The 18,259-nt window shown below is 36.7% G+C and overlaps 1 protein-coding gene across 1 annotated transcript in view; it reads left to right on the top strand.

Moving 5' to 3' along the window:
- Window positions 1-18,259, top strand: part of LOC134667810 (serine palmitoyltransferase 3-like) — a 29,002-nt gene that overhangs the window by 7,898 nt on the left and 2,845 nt on the right. Inside the window, exons 3-8 of the mRNA XM_063525214.1 lie at window positions 15,245-15,481; window positions 15,718-15,900; window positions 16,342-16,496; window positions 16,886-17,078; window positions 17,409-17,636; window positions 18,009-18,237. Of these exons, the coding sequence (XP_063381284.1) occupies window positions 15,245-15,481; window positions 15,718-15,900; window positions 16,342-16,496; window positions 16,886-17,078; window positions 17,409-17,636; window positions 18,009-18,237 (1,225 nt within the window). The remainder of the gene's footprint in view (window positions 1-15,244; window positions 15,482-15,717; window positions 15,901-16,341; window positions 16,497-16,885; window positions 17,079-17,408; window positions 17,637-18,008; window positions 18,238-18,259) is intronic.

Raw genomic sequence — 18,259 nt, 5'->3', positions numbered from 1 at the left:
TTAATTGGTACTGAGTCAGGTCAATTCACCACTGATATCAAACCGATATTGCAATCATACGGCGCCTTAATATCGGTATTGTATTCTCCCCACCCCTAGCCCCCTACGGTAAACTTGCCGACATGTTTGCCGAGACCAGAAACGCCTGATTGACAGCCCCGGTGTCCCGTTACTCGCGCCAACAAATTAGAAACCAGATATTATCAGGAATATATCCTGCTTGATAAATATGTTAAGAGTAAAGCCGTAAAGGCGTCAAGTCAGGAAATTAGAAAGGAACAAAATATGATACCTGGTGGCGCGCGCGGAACATTTGGTGATTGGTTTACTTCTGCCAGCTTCTGCTGAAACCTTTGCTTGTCAAATCTCTAAGCCATACTTACTAACTTCACTGGCTCAGTGATCCAAAAACGATCTTGGGCTCTGACACAAAAGAGCGCCACTCTGCCCTATGATATTGATATATGTACAATTACAAACTAAACTTGTATAGGTAATTGTAGTACTACTGTGATATAGTAGTTTTACGGAATGTGTGTGTGTGTATGGTAAACTAGCTACCAGAGAAGCACTAGAATTGTGTATAACTCGTAGCTTGCGGTCTCACATGTAAGCTGTGACTGACAGGCCTTCCACGCCATTGACGAGGTGCGGTTATCGACCGTTCTAGAAATATGTCTGCGGCAAAACTATACAAGTCTGATTAGAGATCAAAAACGTTACTGTGAAATTGTCACACACTGACATTACGACTGCTGGACAGCGCGCATGTGGACAACAAAATTTAACTAATTTTTTATCATTCAGAAACGTCTGCGACCGATAGGTACTATTACAAATTTGTATATTAAAGGAAACATTAACGGCCTCCTAGCCTAGTCGGTAGTGACCCTGCCTACGAAGCAGGAGGTCCCGGGTTCGAATCCTGGTAAGGGCATTTATTTGTGTGTTCATCACAAATATTTGTTCCTGAGTTATGGATGTTTTCTATGTATATAAGTATTTATATATATGTGTATATTATATATATCGTCGTCTAGACCCACAACACAAGCCTTATTGAGAAAAATTGTCCTATAATATTTATTTATTTATTTTATTAATTTAAACATTGGAGATATGTACCTACACCTCCAGCAAAACTCGAACTTGCGACCATTGAAACACCGGTCCAATGGCTTCTGTCAACTAGGCACCTATTGCAAGCAGATTGTATTGGCAAGTGTTGACGTGTGGACGGCCAGAGGTTATAATAATGGGTTAGGCGGGTGTAAATTAATCTACGAGTACAGTCACCTGCAATAATATGTTACACAACGAAGACCGCAAAAATATCTGACACGATCTTATTAAATTTGTAGAGCCATTATTTAGAGCATGTTACATATTTTTGCGGCCTTCGTAGAGTAACATATTATTGCATGTGACTGTACACTCGCCGTGGCAAAACTACGCACGTTCGCACAATTTTTGTAGGCCCAGTCAGAGCAAGCATTTTCATTGGGTTAAAATACAAAAAGGTCCATGGACATGACTTGCAATCGTTTTGGATTTCCTCTACTAAAATTAAGTAGTCAGTAGTCAGTACCTAAATACCTACCTAATACATTATTCATACTAAGTAACATCCATAACTCAGGAACAAATGTGGAATGTTACGGTACGTACACTAAATATACTTGGAAAAGTTATAGTAAACAAAGTTCACCTATTTCCTACCAACACGAAATAATTCAAAACTAAACTAAACGAAAAACTTTCTGAATCCCATTTACGTTCCATTTAAAATTTCGTTAACATTCTCACAAAAGCAGGAAAAATCATGTCTGACCTCCCGGAGAATACGCCAAAAATTGTAGTTCGCACATAAATTCGGGTTATGACCAGAGACAGAGTAAAGAAGAGACTGCTATTTGTCTTGTTTATTGTAGATTCCCTTAGGAGAGATCTCAGTTCTGAAAGTATACTTCTGAGAGAGTTGTGCCTTTGTAAAAAAATAATCTACACTCTATACTAAAATGTAGTGAAAGACTGAGATTAGTTTTTTCCTGTGTTCGCTGCGGGATACTTAGACCAAAATGGATGGGTGACAAAACAAAATGTCATAGTGATTAATATTTTACAATAAAATTCGCTCCTGACGCTCCTGATGTGCAGCAGTCCTACTCATTTTACCTTAAAAAATTGCGTCATTATCTCATATATCCATAGTTGTTCCATTTAACATTTCGATACTGGATTAACTGGATTAAGTAATATAGAAAATCATCAGTCTCTAATATTTACCTGTCTTTGTCCCCACATAATTCAGAGTAGGGGTGAATTTTGACAAGTATATTAGCATTATAAAGGTGGCTAAGCCGCTACAGTGTCGACACTAATGCCCGGACACCCGGGATTTTGATCCCGGGACTTACGGGATCTCGGGACTTATGGGACCGATCCAGTGGCCGGTTAGTGATTATGAATAAAGTCGGGGTTTAAAGTGATTCAAAATTATTTTAAACGGGTTCTTCTTCTTCAACCTAGCGTTTTACCGGCCTAGCGCCAGGGTCAGCTTTCCTGCTCAGTCTTGTCCACTTTGCCCGGTCTTCGGCATCCTCAGGTGAGATTGTTCTCTTGCATGTCCGCTGTCACCACGTACGGGTTACGTAATTTAAAATAATTCAAATATGTTCAAGAGGAGCTTTGTACCTAATCTTGAAGTGTCTTTTAATAAAAAAACACGTTTAAAAAATAATTTACGGCAAATATGTAAAAATTATGAATCTAATACGATAAATTTAAATTACTAAAAGACATAAACAGGAATGTAAAACTAAAACTAACTACAATTAAAATAACTAAAACTAAAAATTAAAAAAACTTAACTTAATACACCGACGACCGACGTATTTATTACATTTAATTACAGCTAATTTATTTAATTACTACGTTCCGTGAGCTTATCACATAGCAAAAGATTTCTAGGATCGTATTATATTTTGTGGCAAGAATTTGCACGAAAATTGTTTTCATAGTATACTTATATCAAGAGGGGTCCTGTCATTGTCAATTTTGTAGTCACGGTACATTTACTGCCATCTATCGACACACGATTAAAACTTAAAATAAAATTGAAAATGTATAAAATAATCAAAATATGTTTACGGATAAATGATTCTTAATTTTTATTGTTCCCTACTGACCCATGTTCTTTCACTGATATGTGTTAAAATTGTTAAATACCAAACGGTGTCGTTAACGCCATCTAGCCGAGAATAGTAAAAAGGTAATGGCGCCATCTATTCGAGAACGACTTTTCCTTGGCCGTCCGAGGCACGTTTTTTTCTTAGACTTTATTTATCTTATACGGAGTTATATATATCTCTGCTTATATTATGTGATCTTGTTTAACATTTGATCTCTCGTAAACAATTCCATAAAATAAGTACCTAATAGGTAACAAGTTTAACTGACACCAAAATGAAACGGAACGGAACTGGTGACATTACTGCAGCAGTAACATGACTTCAAAAACTTCATACCTAATTTTGACTGTAGTATTGCTGGCGCGAAAATCTAGACAGCAACAGATGTATGTATGCGGCACCAATACTGCGACACATATTTCAAGCTATACTCAAACCCGTGACTCAAACATAACCCTCATATTGCATCGCCGTAGTCGGGTAAAAGAACAAACTCCAACAAACCCGAAAGAACAGGCATCCTAACTCACACTAAAATGAAACAGAACTGCGTTTGAAGTGACAACAAAATATAATTTAAGTTGGAAATGTCGCGTGGAAACTTTGTGTTGCAGCTGCCACAGAACTTTAAATGAAAAAGGATTTAACTCACAACTGCTCCTCATAACTTGTTAACCTTTACTAGAGGAGTAAGGAAATGGACAGAGTAACATATGGAAATAAATAAATAAATAAAAGTTAAAACACACCGCATGATAATGTCATCATACTCAAAATGTAAGTAGCCCACCTGGGGAAGTAAAATCGCGGGTCAGTCGGAGCAACCAAGGTGGTCAAAATTATCTAAACACGCACTTTAACATCTCGATAGAGGCGTTGCTCAGATATTTTGTGAAAACCTTGGCCGCTCCGATATATCAAAATTTACTTTTCCCAGAGAGTTCGGCAGGAACGCATTCAATTCGATAACGCCGCCGCCGTTCCGCCGTTACTCTTTTTCATTTATTTATTCCTGTGCTCTCCTAAGATCTTAAGATTTATTATAATAAAACGTTGCCTTTTAACAGTGTACCTACTGTTGAGGCTTTATGTTGAATCTGCTGTGAAATCAGGGAAGTCACTCGATTTTTTTAACTATAGGTAGTTTGATAAAGTTATGTTTAAGTATATACTTGTTTTCCTAAAAAATTTGCTACAACAAGTAGATTTCAAAGCTAAATTAGAACAAATTTACTAAAGTTATTGCGGAACAAACTATCCTCTGATAGTGCAGTCAAAAACATCGAAGTGTCGGGACCTTCAGCTAGCCAGCTAGCCAGCCCCATGTTACAAGTTCGATCGCTCCTTCGATAATAATATAATATGTAAATAAGAGAAAATAACCTAAGCAATCAAAATTTCTACAAAATTTCCAGCTTCTCATAATTCATACGATAATCCGCATTTCCTCACAAAAACTTGAATATCTCTTAAGTTACTTCCGATGCAGTCGGGCAGACACGCAGTGCCCATATATAAGCTTCATAGCGCTTAAGAGAGCCATTCCAGCCATTCCTATAATAAGAATCGGATTTCTGGATCCCGAGTTACTGTGTCCATACTTTACATAATATTGATTTAAGATGAGCACTCAACTTCAGTTCTGCGGGGTTTCTATAATGTATTTTTTTTTTAATCTGCAGTGTTAAAATGGGTAATGAGATTCAATTCAATTTCTGCAAATGATATAAAGTTGTCCAACAGTTGGGTCATCCGCATTCGAGGGAAGCCAGTGCTGTCAAACTGGTTTAACTTGACAGACATTCAGACGTACTCTATGAGAGTAACTACTAATGAAACTCACCATACACAATGATGAAACTCCAACTGTCTGGCCTATTGGGTAGTTGATAATGCTCTCGGGTTCAAATCCTGGTAAGGGCATTTATTCGTGTGACGAGACTGACGAGCACGGATATAAGTTCTTGAGTCATACGGAGAAAAAAATATTTTACAATATTACCAGATTGTATAGTAGTTATGATTCTGGTGTAGGAAAACAGATTTCAGCCATGTTTAATAGACTCGTATTTTGGACAATATTAGAATATTCTAGTTAAAATATTCTAGTACACTAAAACTCTGGTATCGTTTTGGTAACAATCTAATAGTAACAGAGTAAAATATGCATTTAGCATACAACACTTTACAATAATTGCAATGTTTACAATATTTATTAATTCGCTTCACCATCATCTAGTTTAACACACCAATAATAAAAGTGTGTATTACAAAATCTTTGTTTAGGGTCCACCTTATGTAATCCATTTATACGTACTAGATTTTCTCGTACCTGTTAGCGGATTTTTAATACCTATTACTTACTCGAAATTTCTTGATTACCATGAATATTTTTACACATAACTAGATACGTTCTCTGTTGTCTAACATACTCTTTTTAATGATAACAATAAAGAGTGGTTCCAGCAACAATAAAAATTGTTGGCATTACAATATTATTGCACACTAAACAAAATATTATTTGCCTGTAACGAAAAACTGTTCAGTCCACGATATGAGCTAACTGCGGCCCCCCGCACCCCTGCGTCGCCGCCCGCAGCGCCTAGAACATTCTGTCATTTTCACCGAAGTCCGGACAGAGTTCATTTCAAGTGTCGCCAATAATAAATGAATCAGGTTGCATTCCTGTTTAGATCACCGGTTTTAGCAATAGCGGTGTTGCTAATAGTGATAAGGTTATATTGGAGTGTTCTGTTTGTGTGTTGTGTTTGCTACCAAAATTATCTCTGTGTTATATTTGCCATACGCTCACTAAAATTGCGGCCGATAATTTATGTTATGTACTACTAAAATTAAAACGAATTTTAAAAAAAAGTTTGTTTTTACTTTACTCATAGTAATTATTTAGGATTGAGATTTTTCTGTTTATGTTTCAGGCCACCACACCTATACCACAAACATCATGCTATTCATGCATCATGCATCATGCATCTTGGGGACTAAGCCAATGTAGGTACTTACTGCCGAGTTAAACAGAATAATGTTAAACACCTTAGGTAAGTCTTCGTCGCAACAAAAGCATGTTAAAGCGAAGACTCACCTAAGATACTTAACCTAACTCTGTTTCACTCGACAGTATATTACAATTTCAGTCCGCAATAATGATTTACTGAACACAAATATAAAACCCGTTAAACTCTACAATATATATAGTAAACAGAACATACTGTTTATTTCATGCCACAACAATTATATTTAACACAAACATAAATCTGGTATTCTCCAATACTGCATATAGTAAACAGAAATTGTTGATTATTTCAGTCAGCTAAAATTATACTTAAAACTAATAAAAAATCTGGTGAACACTAATGAAATATCTGATAAACTCTACCCTGTCCTATAATGATGGCTACAGATAGGTTTTGTATACTACACAAAATATTTTATTTTCTACGATACTAGGTAAGTGGGTAATAGGAACTAGAAATGATGTTTTAAAGAACTAGAATTTTCTATTAATGTGTAAAAAAAGTCTAGTTGTCACATATAATACAATAAAATCAAGTTAAATTTACAATATTCTGGTAAAGAACACTAGATTTTTTTCTCCGTGTGAGCTCATAAGGTTTTCTATGTAGGTATTTATAGATCACAACCCCTTATAAAACCAAGTACCCCGCCGCGTCTGGCTGTGTGTGTTTGTATGTTTGTTCGCGACAAACTCAAATACTACTTGAATGAATTCGATTTTCACTTATCAATGAAATGTGTGATTCTTAAGGAAGGTTTAGGTGTATAATTAGTTAACCCGTGCAAAGCCGGGGCGGGTCGCTAGTATTTAATATATCATTATCTAAGTACTAATACTACTAACCCACAACACAGGCCACATTGAGCTTACTGTGGGACTAGTTAGTAATTAATCTAAACACCAACAAAAATCCATAAAATCTCGTTTTAACACGCCAGTCATCTAAAAAGAGACATAATAAATTTAACTTCAATCAATCAATCAATCAATCAATTTATTTTGCTATAATAAGGGTTGGTTTACAGGTGTTATTACAATATTTTTATGCACATTCCTTAATTAGCCATAATCTATAGCATGCAAAATATTCACAATTATTTACATATGTACAATTTCAATTGAACTTTACTAAAATATTAAATAACACTATTTACCCAAATAATCTTTTTCTAACATTACATTCAAATAATTATAATTTACATTAATTTAGCAAGAAATCATTTAATTTATAAAATCTGCGTTCTAAAAGCCACTCACGCATTTTTTTATTAAATTGGCCATCGGGCACTTCTTTGAGCTGTTGTGGTATTTTATTGTAAATGTTTACACACATCACCGTACAATTCTTCCTAAATCGGCTTGTTTTTTGTTGTTTGTCCACCACAAGTCGGCTACCGTTTCTTGTGTTCCGTGGATATAAATCACTAGCAGTTTTAAAAAGTGTTCTGTGCTTTCTTACAAATTTAGACACTTCTTCAATATATAAACATGCAAGAGGTAGTATACCCAATTTAAAGAATAAAGGTTTACAAGTTTCCAACGGGCTAACTCCACACATAGCACGAATACATCTTTTTTGGGCAACAAAAGCTCTCTGGATGTCACCACTATTGCCCCAAAGAATCAAACCATATCTTAATACAGATTCAACATATCCATAGTTGGCGGCCATAACTGTTTTGTGATCTGTAGTTTTTCTTAATCTACGAAGGACATATACAAATCTATTTATTTTATTACACACATTATTTATCTGGTCATTCCAATTTAAATCACTGTCAACAATTAATCCTAAAAATGTTGTAATGTCATTTTCTTTTAATTTATGTCCATTATAAAGTATGTCTAAATGCTGATTAGTATTATTAAAATTAATGAAATTGGTTTTATCTAAGTTAGTCTTTAAGTTGTTACGTTCAAGCCACTCAACTACAATATTTACCGTCTCATTCACCTGTGACTCGTGGTGGTTGATGCCCATCGAAAAATCATTTGTAACTACAATGGATATGTCATCAGCGAATAGGACGCATTTGTAATTAATTTTATCTACAAGATCATTGATGTATACTAAGAAAAGAAGTGGTCCAAGGATACTTCCTTGTGGTACCCCAAATTTATTGTTTCTAAACATAGATCTATGACATATGCTTTCATTCTTGCTACTAATACTTTTTACTTCCACACACTGTGATCTATTCTTCAGATATGAATCAATCCACTGTAACGCTAGTCCTCTGACACCATAGGATTGAAGCTTACTTAGCAGTTTATCATGCACTACGAAGTCAAAGGCCTTTGACATGTCAAAGAAAACAGCAGTTGTAAAATTCCTATCATCACACTTTGACCCAATCTCGTGTATGAGATTAAACGTTGCTAACGTGGTTGATTTATTTCGCTGGAATCCATTTTGTTCGTTTGCGATTATGTTGAATTTAAGGAAATAATCATTCAGTCGTAAGTGCATTGCTTTCTCAAAGATTTTTGAGAGTATTGGTACTAAAGCAATAGGTCGATAATTGTCAATGTTAGTTTTGTCTCCTTTTTTATAAACTGGCTTCACAATTGAAAATTTTAATTTATCTGGAAATTTCCCAGTTTCTAGAGACAAGTTTATTAAGTATGTCAAAATGTGTACTAGTTCGTATTTACATTGTTTGATTATATTTGTTGCGATATTATCATAGCCCTCAGCATTAGTATTGTTCAATGCTGTCATAATATTTAAGATTTCTTGTTCACTAAAAGGCATCAGGAATAGACTGTTTGCAATTATATTAGCATCAATTTCTAACGTCTTTGAAAATTTGTCTCTTAACATATTTGTAGAATTTATAAAGTGGTTGTTTAGTTCCTCCGCAAGGTGAGAAGCCTGGGTAACACTTTTTCCATTTATCATAAGTTTGTTTATACACCCATTATCCTGAGAAGTCATTACTTCGTTTTTTACAATTTTCCAAGATGCTCTACATACATTTTTGCTATTTTGTATATATTTACTATTTGTGTTTTTTTGAGCTAATCTAATACATTTCTTCAAAAGTTTCGAGTACTTGGTATATTCTATTTTACTTTGTTCCGTCCTAGTTTTATAATAATTGAGCATAAGCCTTCTTTAATTTTTTGTGCTTATTTTTAACCCCCTGCTAATCCATTTCGGCTTGGGATTTGCATACACATTTACGTTTATGACAGGAAAACAGAGATTGTAAAAGAGACATAGGTTGTTATGGAATTTGTCAAAGCTATCATTTATGTCAGGAGTTTCGTACGCATCAGAAAATGACAATTTGTTTAGGCAATGCTTAAATTTTAATATGTTTTCATTCGAATAGTCTCTTTTAGCCATAACTATAGGCTTATAACTAGGACGAATTGGTTTATTAGTTACTTTAAAGGATAACGTTTGTGCTGTGTCATGATCAGAGAGGCCAAGAGGTAGAACTGCACCAGTAGCATTTTTTATATTGCTATAGATGTGATCGATACAGTTTTTTCCCCTTGTTGGTTCAGTAATATAGCATTTTAGGTTGAAGTTAGATACTAAATTTTGAAGATAAGGATCTGGATTCCTTTATACAATTCACCGAAATCAAACCACTCACCGCACCTCATAGCACATGTCATAAACTAGTGCCCACACCATAACGCTATCGGCATAAAGGCACTTGAGAGGCTCGTTCAATCAAACCGCTTTATAGCCCGCCCACAAATCTCGCGGTCAGTGTATCACCACAGACATATTATAATAAGGTTGGCTTAAATAAGTATTTATTTTTGTTTTTGATACAAGTTTTTATCGCTGATTGTATTTTTTTTTTCAACAACAAATTATAACCGAATCAATTCTAACATATAATTATTACAACTTATACATTCGCATTAGCGCCTACCCGCTTTACCGCTATTTAATATAGACGAACTGATTGACACTTATTTTACACGTATCACTCACAGAACTCCACATACAAATTTCATTATTTTAAGAAAATAGGCCCCGTGCATGAACTATAGGGGCAGCATAGGAGCCGTCAGATTTTTGGCGCGAGGCCTAAATGTGTCGTTTATGCTTCCGATGTAGCCCACAAGATGACAGAACCTAGTATGCACAAGGAAACGTACCGACGAGAACGGTAGATGGTAGCACTTGCTTGGGCAATGTACAACATGTGCACATATGTTTCCGATTCAGGCCACAAGATGGCAGACCCTCCAATGCGCACGGTCCCTATAGTTGTGATGGGCCACTAAAATTTTTGATTGTCTAAATAAAGTTGTATATGTCGAACACCTTTCAATTTGACATCGTTGTCAAGCTGCGCGTAATATGTTGGTAAATACTCATACAATTGAGTCGCTGACGGGCATTTTCACTTAATTGAACACCTTTAACGGCCGGTTAGCAATCGTTACAAAACTAACGGCCAATGTCAAATCCCATACATTTTGTCAGGAATGTAACGGTTAAACGTTACAGAAACACGACTTAAGTCGCGCTTAACTTGTACAAGTTAAATGAAAATGCCCTGACGGCAGAATAAACATAACATAATATTATATTATGGTCATAATTGGGCTTTAATCAGACTTCTGTAGTTATTCTAGTTCGTAGGGGTCTACTCATATACATGTCTGCGCCAGCGCTTGGACGGTGGCCAGTGAAGTGTTGCCTTTAATAGCGCGGTGCCATTTTTTTAAAGTGACTTTTTGTTGCGGGCTGTTACAGGATGCAGCATTAGGATGTTGCTGAAATAAATAAAGCTAAAATATTTTTAAACTGGATTTTTAGTATAGTCGCACCAAACAAAGTTTGCAGCGGATTTGATAGCCCACGCAGTGTAAGTGTTATGTATACGTCATAATTTCATAGATTTGACGTTTAACATGACACTTGCACTGCGTGGGCTATCAAAAACACTGCAGACTTTTTACGGTCTAACTATAACTACCTATTTAGTATGTGTTTTTTTTTTGTTTTGTTTTATTTTGACGATCTCACACTCTAAAAAAAATTTGGTTGGCCCTATCAATATCTTGATGGCCGTAATCAAGCATCTTGATTCCATACGAGCCTAACAAGAACATAAACACATCAAACAAGGTAATTCTGATTGCTATTACTTTGTTAGGTAACTGAACCAATTAAGATCTTGTTCAATATTTACACGAAAAATAATTATGCTAACTAATTGATCCTAGTAAGATCAACTAAGGGCTTGATAATGAAAACAAACAAGTTAGTTTAACTAAGATGTAAATCAATGTTAACATGAAGAATTACTGTATTAACTATTTGACCCAAATAAGTTCAACTAAGAACATGATTACATCGACTTATGCATCTTATTAGCCTGAACTAAGATATTGTTCAATTTGAATTTTAATTGTTTAATCATTTCAACTATGAAGCTTGTTTAGTACAATACCATTCTTGTTCAATTGTATTATGACTTACTTTGTCGCATTTACTAAAACATTTCTTTCGGATCTCTCGCCGTGCTGAATAATGCTGGGGGTCACTACTTATAAATATAACAACAAAGAAAAGGATAAAACATAATTAAACAAAATCAAGCCCGTAAAGTTTTATAAAAAGGGGGTAAATGAATAAAACAAAAAATATTATAATAAGATGTTATTTATTCATTTAGAAAGTAAACGTTTTGCATTTTAATTCACACGCACGGATCCGTGTCTAAGCATACGAGGGGTTAACACTCGTTGGTCCAATCACGTTCACACTTGTTGGTCTATCCAAGCACACTACACTCACAGTGTCACTACACGAGTTTGATTCGGATGTCACTGGTTGTTTTTTAGTCAAACAAATCACAAGATTCCACACATTTGACAGTTTAAAAACCCATTTTCACGATTAAAATTGTTGTATTTGTGAATTAAGGCTTCTCTTACTAATCTTGGTATATAGTGGCGTGCTGTCGAAATGACCTTGGGACTATGCAGCTCGATCCAGTGACTTATACCCGACTCAAGGTGACACTGAGCAATAGCTGACTTGCGAGCGTCGTTGTTCTTGACCGCAGCGATGTGGTCTTTAATTCTGCAGGCAATAGTGCGTTTGGTATGCCCACTGTACGAACTACCACAACTGCAATCAACTTTGTACACACCAGGTTTTTCCAGAGGAATAAGTAATTGAATGAGCTTAACGCAACTGCGTGCTACAGAGACTGACTGCTCGGTCGCACGCGCCACGAGAGGGGCGCAGGCGGGGCGGAGAGCGGGTGTACAGGCGATCCCCCTACTTATCTCTTGATTGATCGGATTAACCGATTATTTAATTTAATTATTAAGAAAATCGATTTAACAAATAATTCTTAGTAGAATGGAATATTAGTTTCGTAATCAATACAATAACTTGATCATAATGGGATTGAGTGTTTTATCTTCGTTGTTCTAAATATTATATGTTTAGTTGATTCAACTAGCAAATCTTATGTAAATCAACAAAGACAAAATAATCAAATAAACTATTAAAATGTTCATAACTATTAACATATTTATCTGTTTTAATTAAATTGTTAAGGATTGAATTAACCTACGTTACATAATTATGCCAACAAGTTAATAATAGATGCAAAGTATACAATTGTTAGGATTAATAACATACCTACTTTATTAGTTCAATCACAGATACACTTATTGTTTTAAGTAATCAGCTTTCTTTGGGTTATATAAGATCGTTATTGTTGTAATTAACTTAACGTCAACTAAGACAAAACTGCTCTTAGTTGGTCTTCATTTTTTAGAGTGCATAGCCTGGAAGGTAGTGACGTGGTAGTGACCCCGCCTATTTACGAAGCAGGAGGTCCTGGGTTCGAATCCTGGTAAGGGCTTTTATTTGTCTATCATAACACTACTTACTACTGAGTTTACAGTCTATGGGGCTAGGTAAATGTGTGTAAAAATGTCCCTTATTATGTATTTTTTGTAAACTTTTGATAATTTATAGGTAACTCATATTACATAATATCGCAAATAAGCCCAAATATTTTTCTCTCGGTATATTAGGCTAGACTTATTTCAAATTAGTACCCGTACCACGAGTCACAGACAGTATCAACACTGACATACGTCATTTACCTCCTATATATATCCTGCTCGCACTAATAGCCCAGTACGAGCGAGATGGATAGATAGTTACGTTCACGCTAGCGTTTAAGTGCCAAACTGCTGGTTGTAGCTGTATAGAGCTATAACTCCTTTTTCAATTGTTATAATAATTAAGTTTTCCTTTTGGGTTACCTTTAATGAACATATTGACTTAAAATTTTGGATCGTAGGCGGCTAGAGGTTGAATTAGTAGTTTCATAAATCAAATTGTTATTTTAACTTGACACTGGACATTAGAAATATGGCAGAGACAGAGTACGGACGTTTTGTTCGAGCCAAGGGGTTAACATGTGGAAACAAAAGTGATGGAAAGATAAATTATAAAAATAAATACTTGAAGGTTACGAATATATATAATGGCCGCCATGAGGTATGTATTTTTAAGTATCTAAGCGCTACTTGCACCGGGGTTGACCGGTTAAACCTGGAGTTGCCATGGTTACCCATACAATTTGACACTAGGTTAACGGTTTAACCGCATAACCCCGGGTTAGTGGAATGGTGCAAGTGGGCCTAAGAAGTTTTTCTCCTATTATGCCGCTTATGACAGTTCATTCAAGTCTTTTTAAGTTGGGCCCTTTAAGTTAATTTAAAAGTATTTTTAAACTTGTGGCTCTGTGAGCTATATAACTTAAAACTGAATATATGTATTGCTCCAACATTTCGAAAAATAACCAAAACTGAATCTACTTACAAAAAAAACTATTTAACTATCGAACCAGCTCACAAAATTTCAAGAGAATCGGTTGAGGATTGCGACAGAGAGGAGAACATCGGGATTACGAAAGCACTTTTGCCCATTCTGAAACGGAGAGCTTCGCTAACGCTCCGTCAATGGTCAATAAATATATTTTTACCAAATTTTACGCTGAACTTCCAATAAACATCTACAAACATTTACGTGACAGTCTACCCCTAATAAAAATGAATTGTTATAGGGACCATCATTCAACGTGAGAGGTACCTATAAGGTAAAGATCAAGCCGAAACACACTATAGTTCGTTTTTTTTAGCATTAGAAAGAACGTGAAAGAAGGTAAGCGATCTTGGCATGTCTTTTAATTGAAAAACGCTTTTTAAAAATCAATATCTATTACTTATGAAAGCAGAAGAATATAAATGATCGTATTAGATTCATAATTGTTACATATTTGCCGTAACTTATTTTTAAAATGTGTTTTAAAATTAAAAGACACATCAAGATTGTTTACCTAATTTCTAATGCTAAAAAAAACGAAGTATAGAAAAAGGTGGCGATTGATTTACCTTAGTTTGATACAAAAAACCTCTTCCATGTCAAATATGAGTGATGAAAGTCATCTTTAAAAGTCACTTGAGCCCTGTCTAGTGTCTATCAATAATCAGTTACTCTATGCTGAAATACGAAAGATAAAGGTAGAGGTAATCAATTTAATACAAATATTATTTAACGTTCTTTCTATTCTATTGTAACATGTATACTCGCATATTAGTGAACATCATTTTCTAAAACTCAAATCGATTAAAAATTATATGAAAAAAAAATATTTCAGGCAACTAGTGGCCCATAAATACCCACTATAAAACTAGCATACATGTTATAGAACTAACTACATAACACGTTGTGGCTGCGATGCTTTACGCCACCCCGCAGTCGGCGCGGCACCGCACCGCCGGAATTTGACACCCTTCGGCCAAAACTCCTTGATGACGGCTGCCAGATGTTCAGTCGGAACGCTCACCACAAAATAATGAATATTTGCATTCCATCGAGATTTTTCATACCTTCTTTCATCTTTCGTCGGTTTTTAATTAGAATCTCGCAAATTTCTAGAAGGTGTTAGGTACTTACCTTCATCACGCCTCATCGATTCCTAGACTCAATGTACACTTTGAATTTAAGGTTCTTGCATCCAATACTGAAGATACTTCGGAAGGACGACGACGCACTCGAATTAGGAAGAGGAGATTGGCGATAGCGTTATCACCGTTGAGAAGTCCAAAGAAAAAAGCGCGTTCTGCTTCAGAGATGACTTGGACAGTCGAGGATGTTGGGCTTGATTCAACGGCTTCGTTAGAACAAGCTTCTGAGGTGCCGGAGCAGATTGAGGCAGCACCAGATCAAGAAATGTTTAACGAGGTATTGCAGTATATATAATTAATTTATCATCACGATCAATTTATTTATCGCTTATGTCTGTGTATGTTAAGGAATTTGACCGAATTTTTATTCATCATATACCTGTGTGCCAATTAAGATACAATCGAGCTGATCTGATGATGGACACAAGGTGGCCGTAGGAACTCTGTGATAAATAAGCAACCTCAACAATGAAATTTTTGACTGTTAACTTATTCCCTTAAAATTCTCCGTAGCTGCAGCTCGCTCCGCCTATGCCTCCCCTCGACTGGACCTCATTCGACACAGAGCCGCCGTTTGAACGCTGCTCGCTGTTCACTCTGGTGCTCGTACACTTCGGCTTCTACTTGTACCTGGTTCTCAGCTACCTCAACCGATTTCTTTTTCCGCATAACGTCACCAGAGAGAGGAATAGAGAGGTATTTATGCTATAAAGACAATCGCAATACGGATCATGTTTAAATATCGATCACACCGCTACTCAAACTACGTTGGCTCACCGCACTGTGGAACAACGACGCCATACTTGCGGTTGAACATGATGTCTTTTTTTTATTTTCGAAGGTAACTTTTTATGGTGTTGGTGGTTGGTGGTGTGTGTTGACAAATAATAATCTGGGAAGCATGAGAGAGTCCAGATCAGATTCCCAATAAGGTTCTTACTGAATATCATAGATTATTGTTAGGAAAGTAAAAGATGTTGTCGGAAAACAGAAGCCACGGTTAAACGTTTTCTACTTATAGCAGTAGCAACAACAACACTCTTAATTGACCACAGTGGGCCTTATGTATTTAATAATAAAAATTCAAAATTGACAGTTTACATTGTGAATCATTATACAGTGATATTCTCCCCACAGGGCTACGCGCCGCTGTACAGCCCATTCGAGCAGGTCTTCTCTCAGTACGTGTACCGTCGCGGGCGCATCTGCTACAACCGGCCCGTGTGCTCCGCGCCGCTCTCCGACATCACACTCATGGAGCGCACTAGTGACGACTACAACTGGACATTCAGGTGATACACTGAATTAAACTATAATCACTAAAATAAATTTGTGAGGAGCAATACTTTTGCGCTTTAACTCATGTGAGAATACGTATTACTAGCGATGCCATCCACCATTTCCTATCCGTTTAAATTCTAATCTCACCGCATGTAACGTCACACGACGTTAGATTGCGCCGCGTAATTCTGCGTCACACGACGAGCGATATTACGCGGCGCGGTCAACAGTATTGTTGACTCAACACCAAACCTTTTTGTCCATTTATAGTGCTTTAAAATTGACATCTGCCCTTTACGGAACATGTGCAATTGAATAAATTTTGAAATTTAAATGTAAAATTTGAGCTACAGAAAAGTAAATGTAAATTTTGGCGCCAAGTAAAGTTTTATTACTTCAGATTTACCGGTCGCGAGCTGAAGTGCGTGAACCTGGGCTCGTACAACTACTTGGGCTACCGCGGCGGGAAGGCCGAGGTTGAGGCCGCCACGCGGCGCTACGGCCTCACGTTGAGCTCTCCACGTGCTGAGCTGGGTTCGTGCCCGCTGCATGCTCAACTTGAGAACGAGCTCGCGGACTTCCTTGGTGTTGAGGTCAGCATTATCAATGCTATCCAATGCTTACAGCTAGCAGTGCTTTCCCATTGTGCAGGCGATAGCATGTAGCGTTCTCAGGAGATAGTTTATAATTATGTTGTCAATATCAGAGTGCTCACCATATCTCGCTTTCGTCTCGCCAGGGTTGGCACCCTGTGTGTGATTGGGAAAGTAAAGTTTATTATGTACAAATGATATTTTAGTATAATTTACCAGGATAATGGAGTAGATATAGTAAATACATCTGGTTAACTATTAGTGATCCATGTCAAAAAAGTCAATAAAGCTCGTATCAATTCGTTCATCTAACAGATGCATTATTTTCAGGCAGCAATGGTGATAGGCAACGGATTCTCAGCCAACTCGCTGACACTGCCAGGGCTACTGGAGCCTGACACGCTGGTGTTGAGCGACGCGAAGAATCACGCCAGCCTGCGACTGGGCTTGCGGCTCGGACGTGTTGCCGTGCGGGTATTCAGACATAACGATATGAGGCATCTTGAGCAGCTAGCAAGGCAGGCACGCGCTGAGGGGCGCTGGGAGAAGATTGTCGTGGTGAGTTTTTAGACATTATAATATATAGCGTTAAAAACGTTCACAGCGAAGACGACCTAGAATTTTATCACCGTCTAGTATTTCGCTACTCTCACTTATTTTAACGTGATATTATTTATCCTGTATTAATTGCTATCCTATAGTTAATCTGCGTGCTACATGTGATAAAATAAGTAATTTGTATAATTACTTGCACTCGTGGGTAAAACATAGAGAAAACATAATACATAATTTAACACGTAAGTTGTCCCTATGTTTTCATACATTAAAAAAATGTTTCTGATTATGATCCTGATTGTGTGTAGCACGTTATACGCTTTTTAGGACTGCTATTGTTTTAACGAAATCTTTTTTATAAAACCACATTGGCAGGTGATGGAGGGCGTATACAGCATGGAGGGTTCTATTGGAATGCTACCAGCTGCCATCGCGTTGAAGAAGCAGTTAGACCTCCACATATATATAGATGAGGCCCACAGCATCGGGCTGGGGCCGCGAGGCCGTGGGGTGACGGATATGTACGGCGTGAATCCGAGAGATGTCGACGTTCTGATGGGTACTTTTACCAAGAGTTTTGTCGGCATGGGCGGGTATATTGCAGGTACGTAGTAATTTGTTACAGT

Source organism: Cydia fagiglandana, chromosome 9, assembly GCF_963556715.1.
Source record: "Cydia fagiglandana chromosome 9, ilCydFagi1.1, whole genome shotgun sequence".
NCBI classification, from domain to species: domain Eukaryota; kingdom Metazoa; phylum Arthropoda; class Insecta; order Lepidoptera; family Tortricidae; genus Cydia; species Cydia fagiglandana.
The sequence above is the reverse complement of the archived record's forward strand: the minus strand, read 5'-3'. Positions and strand labels throughout refer to the sequence as shown.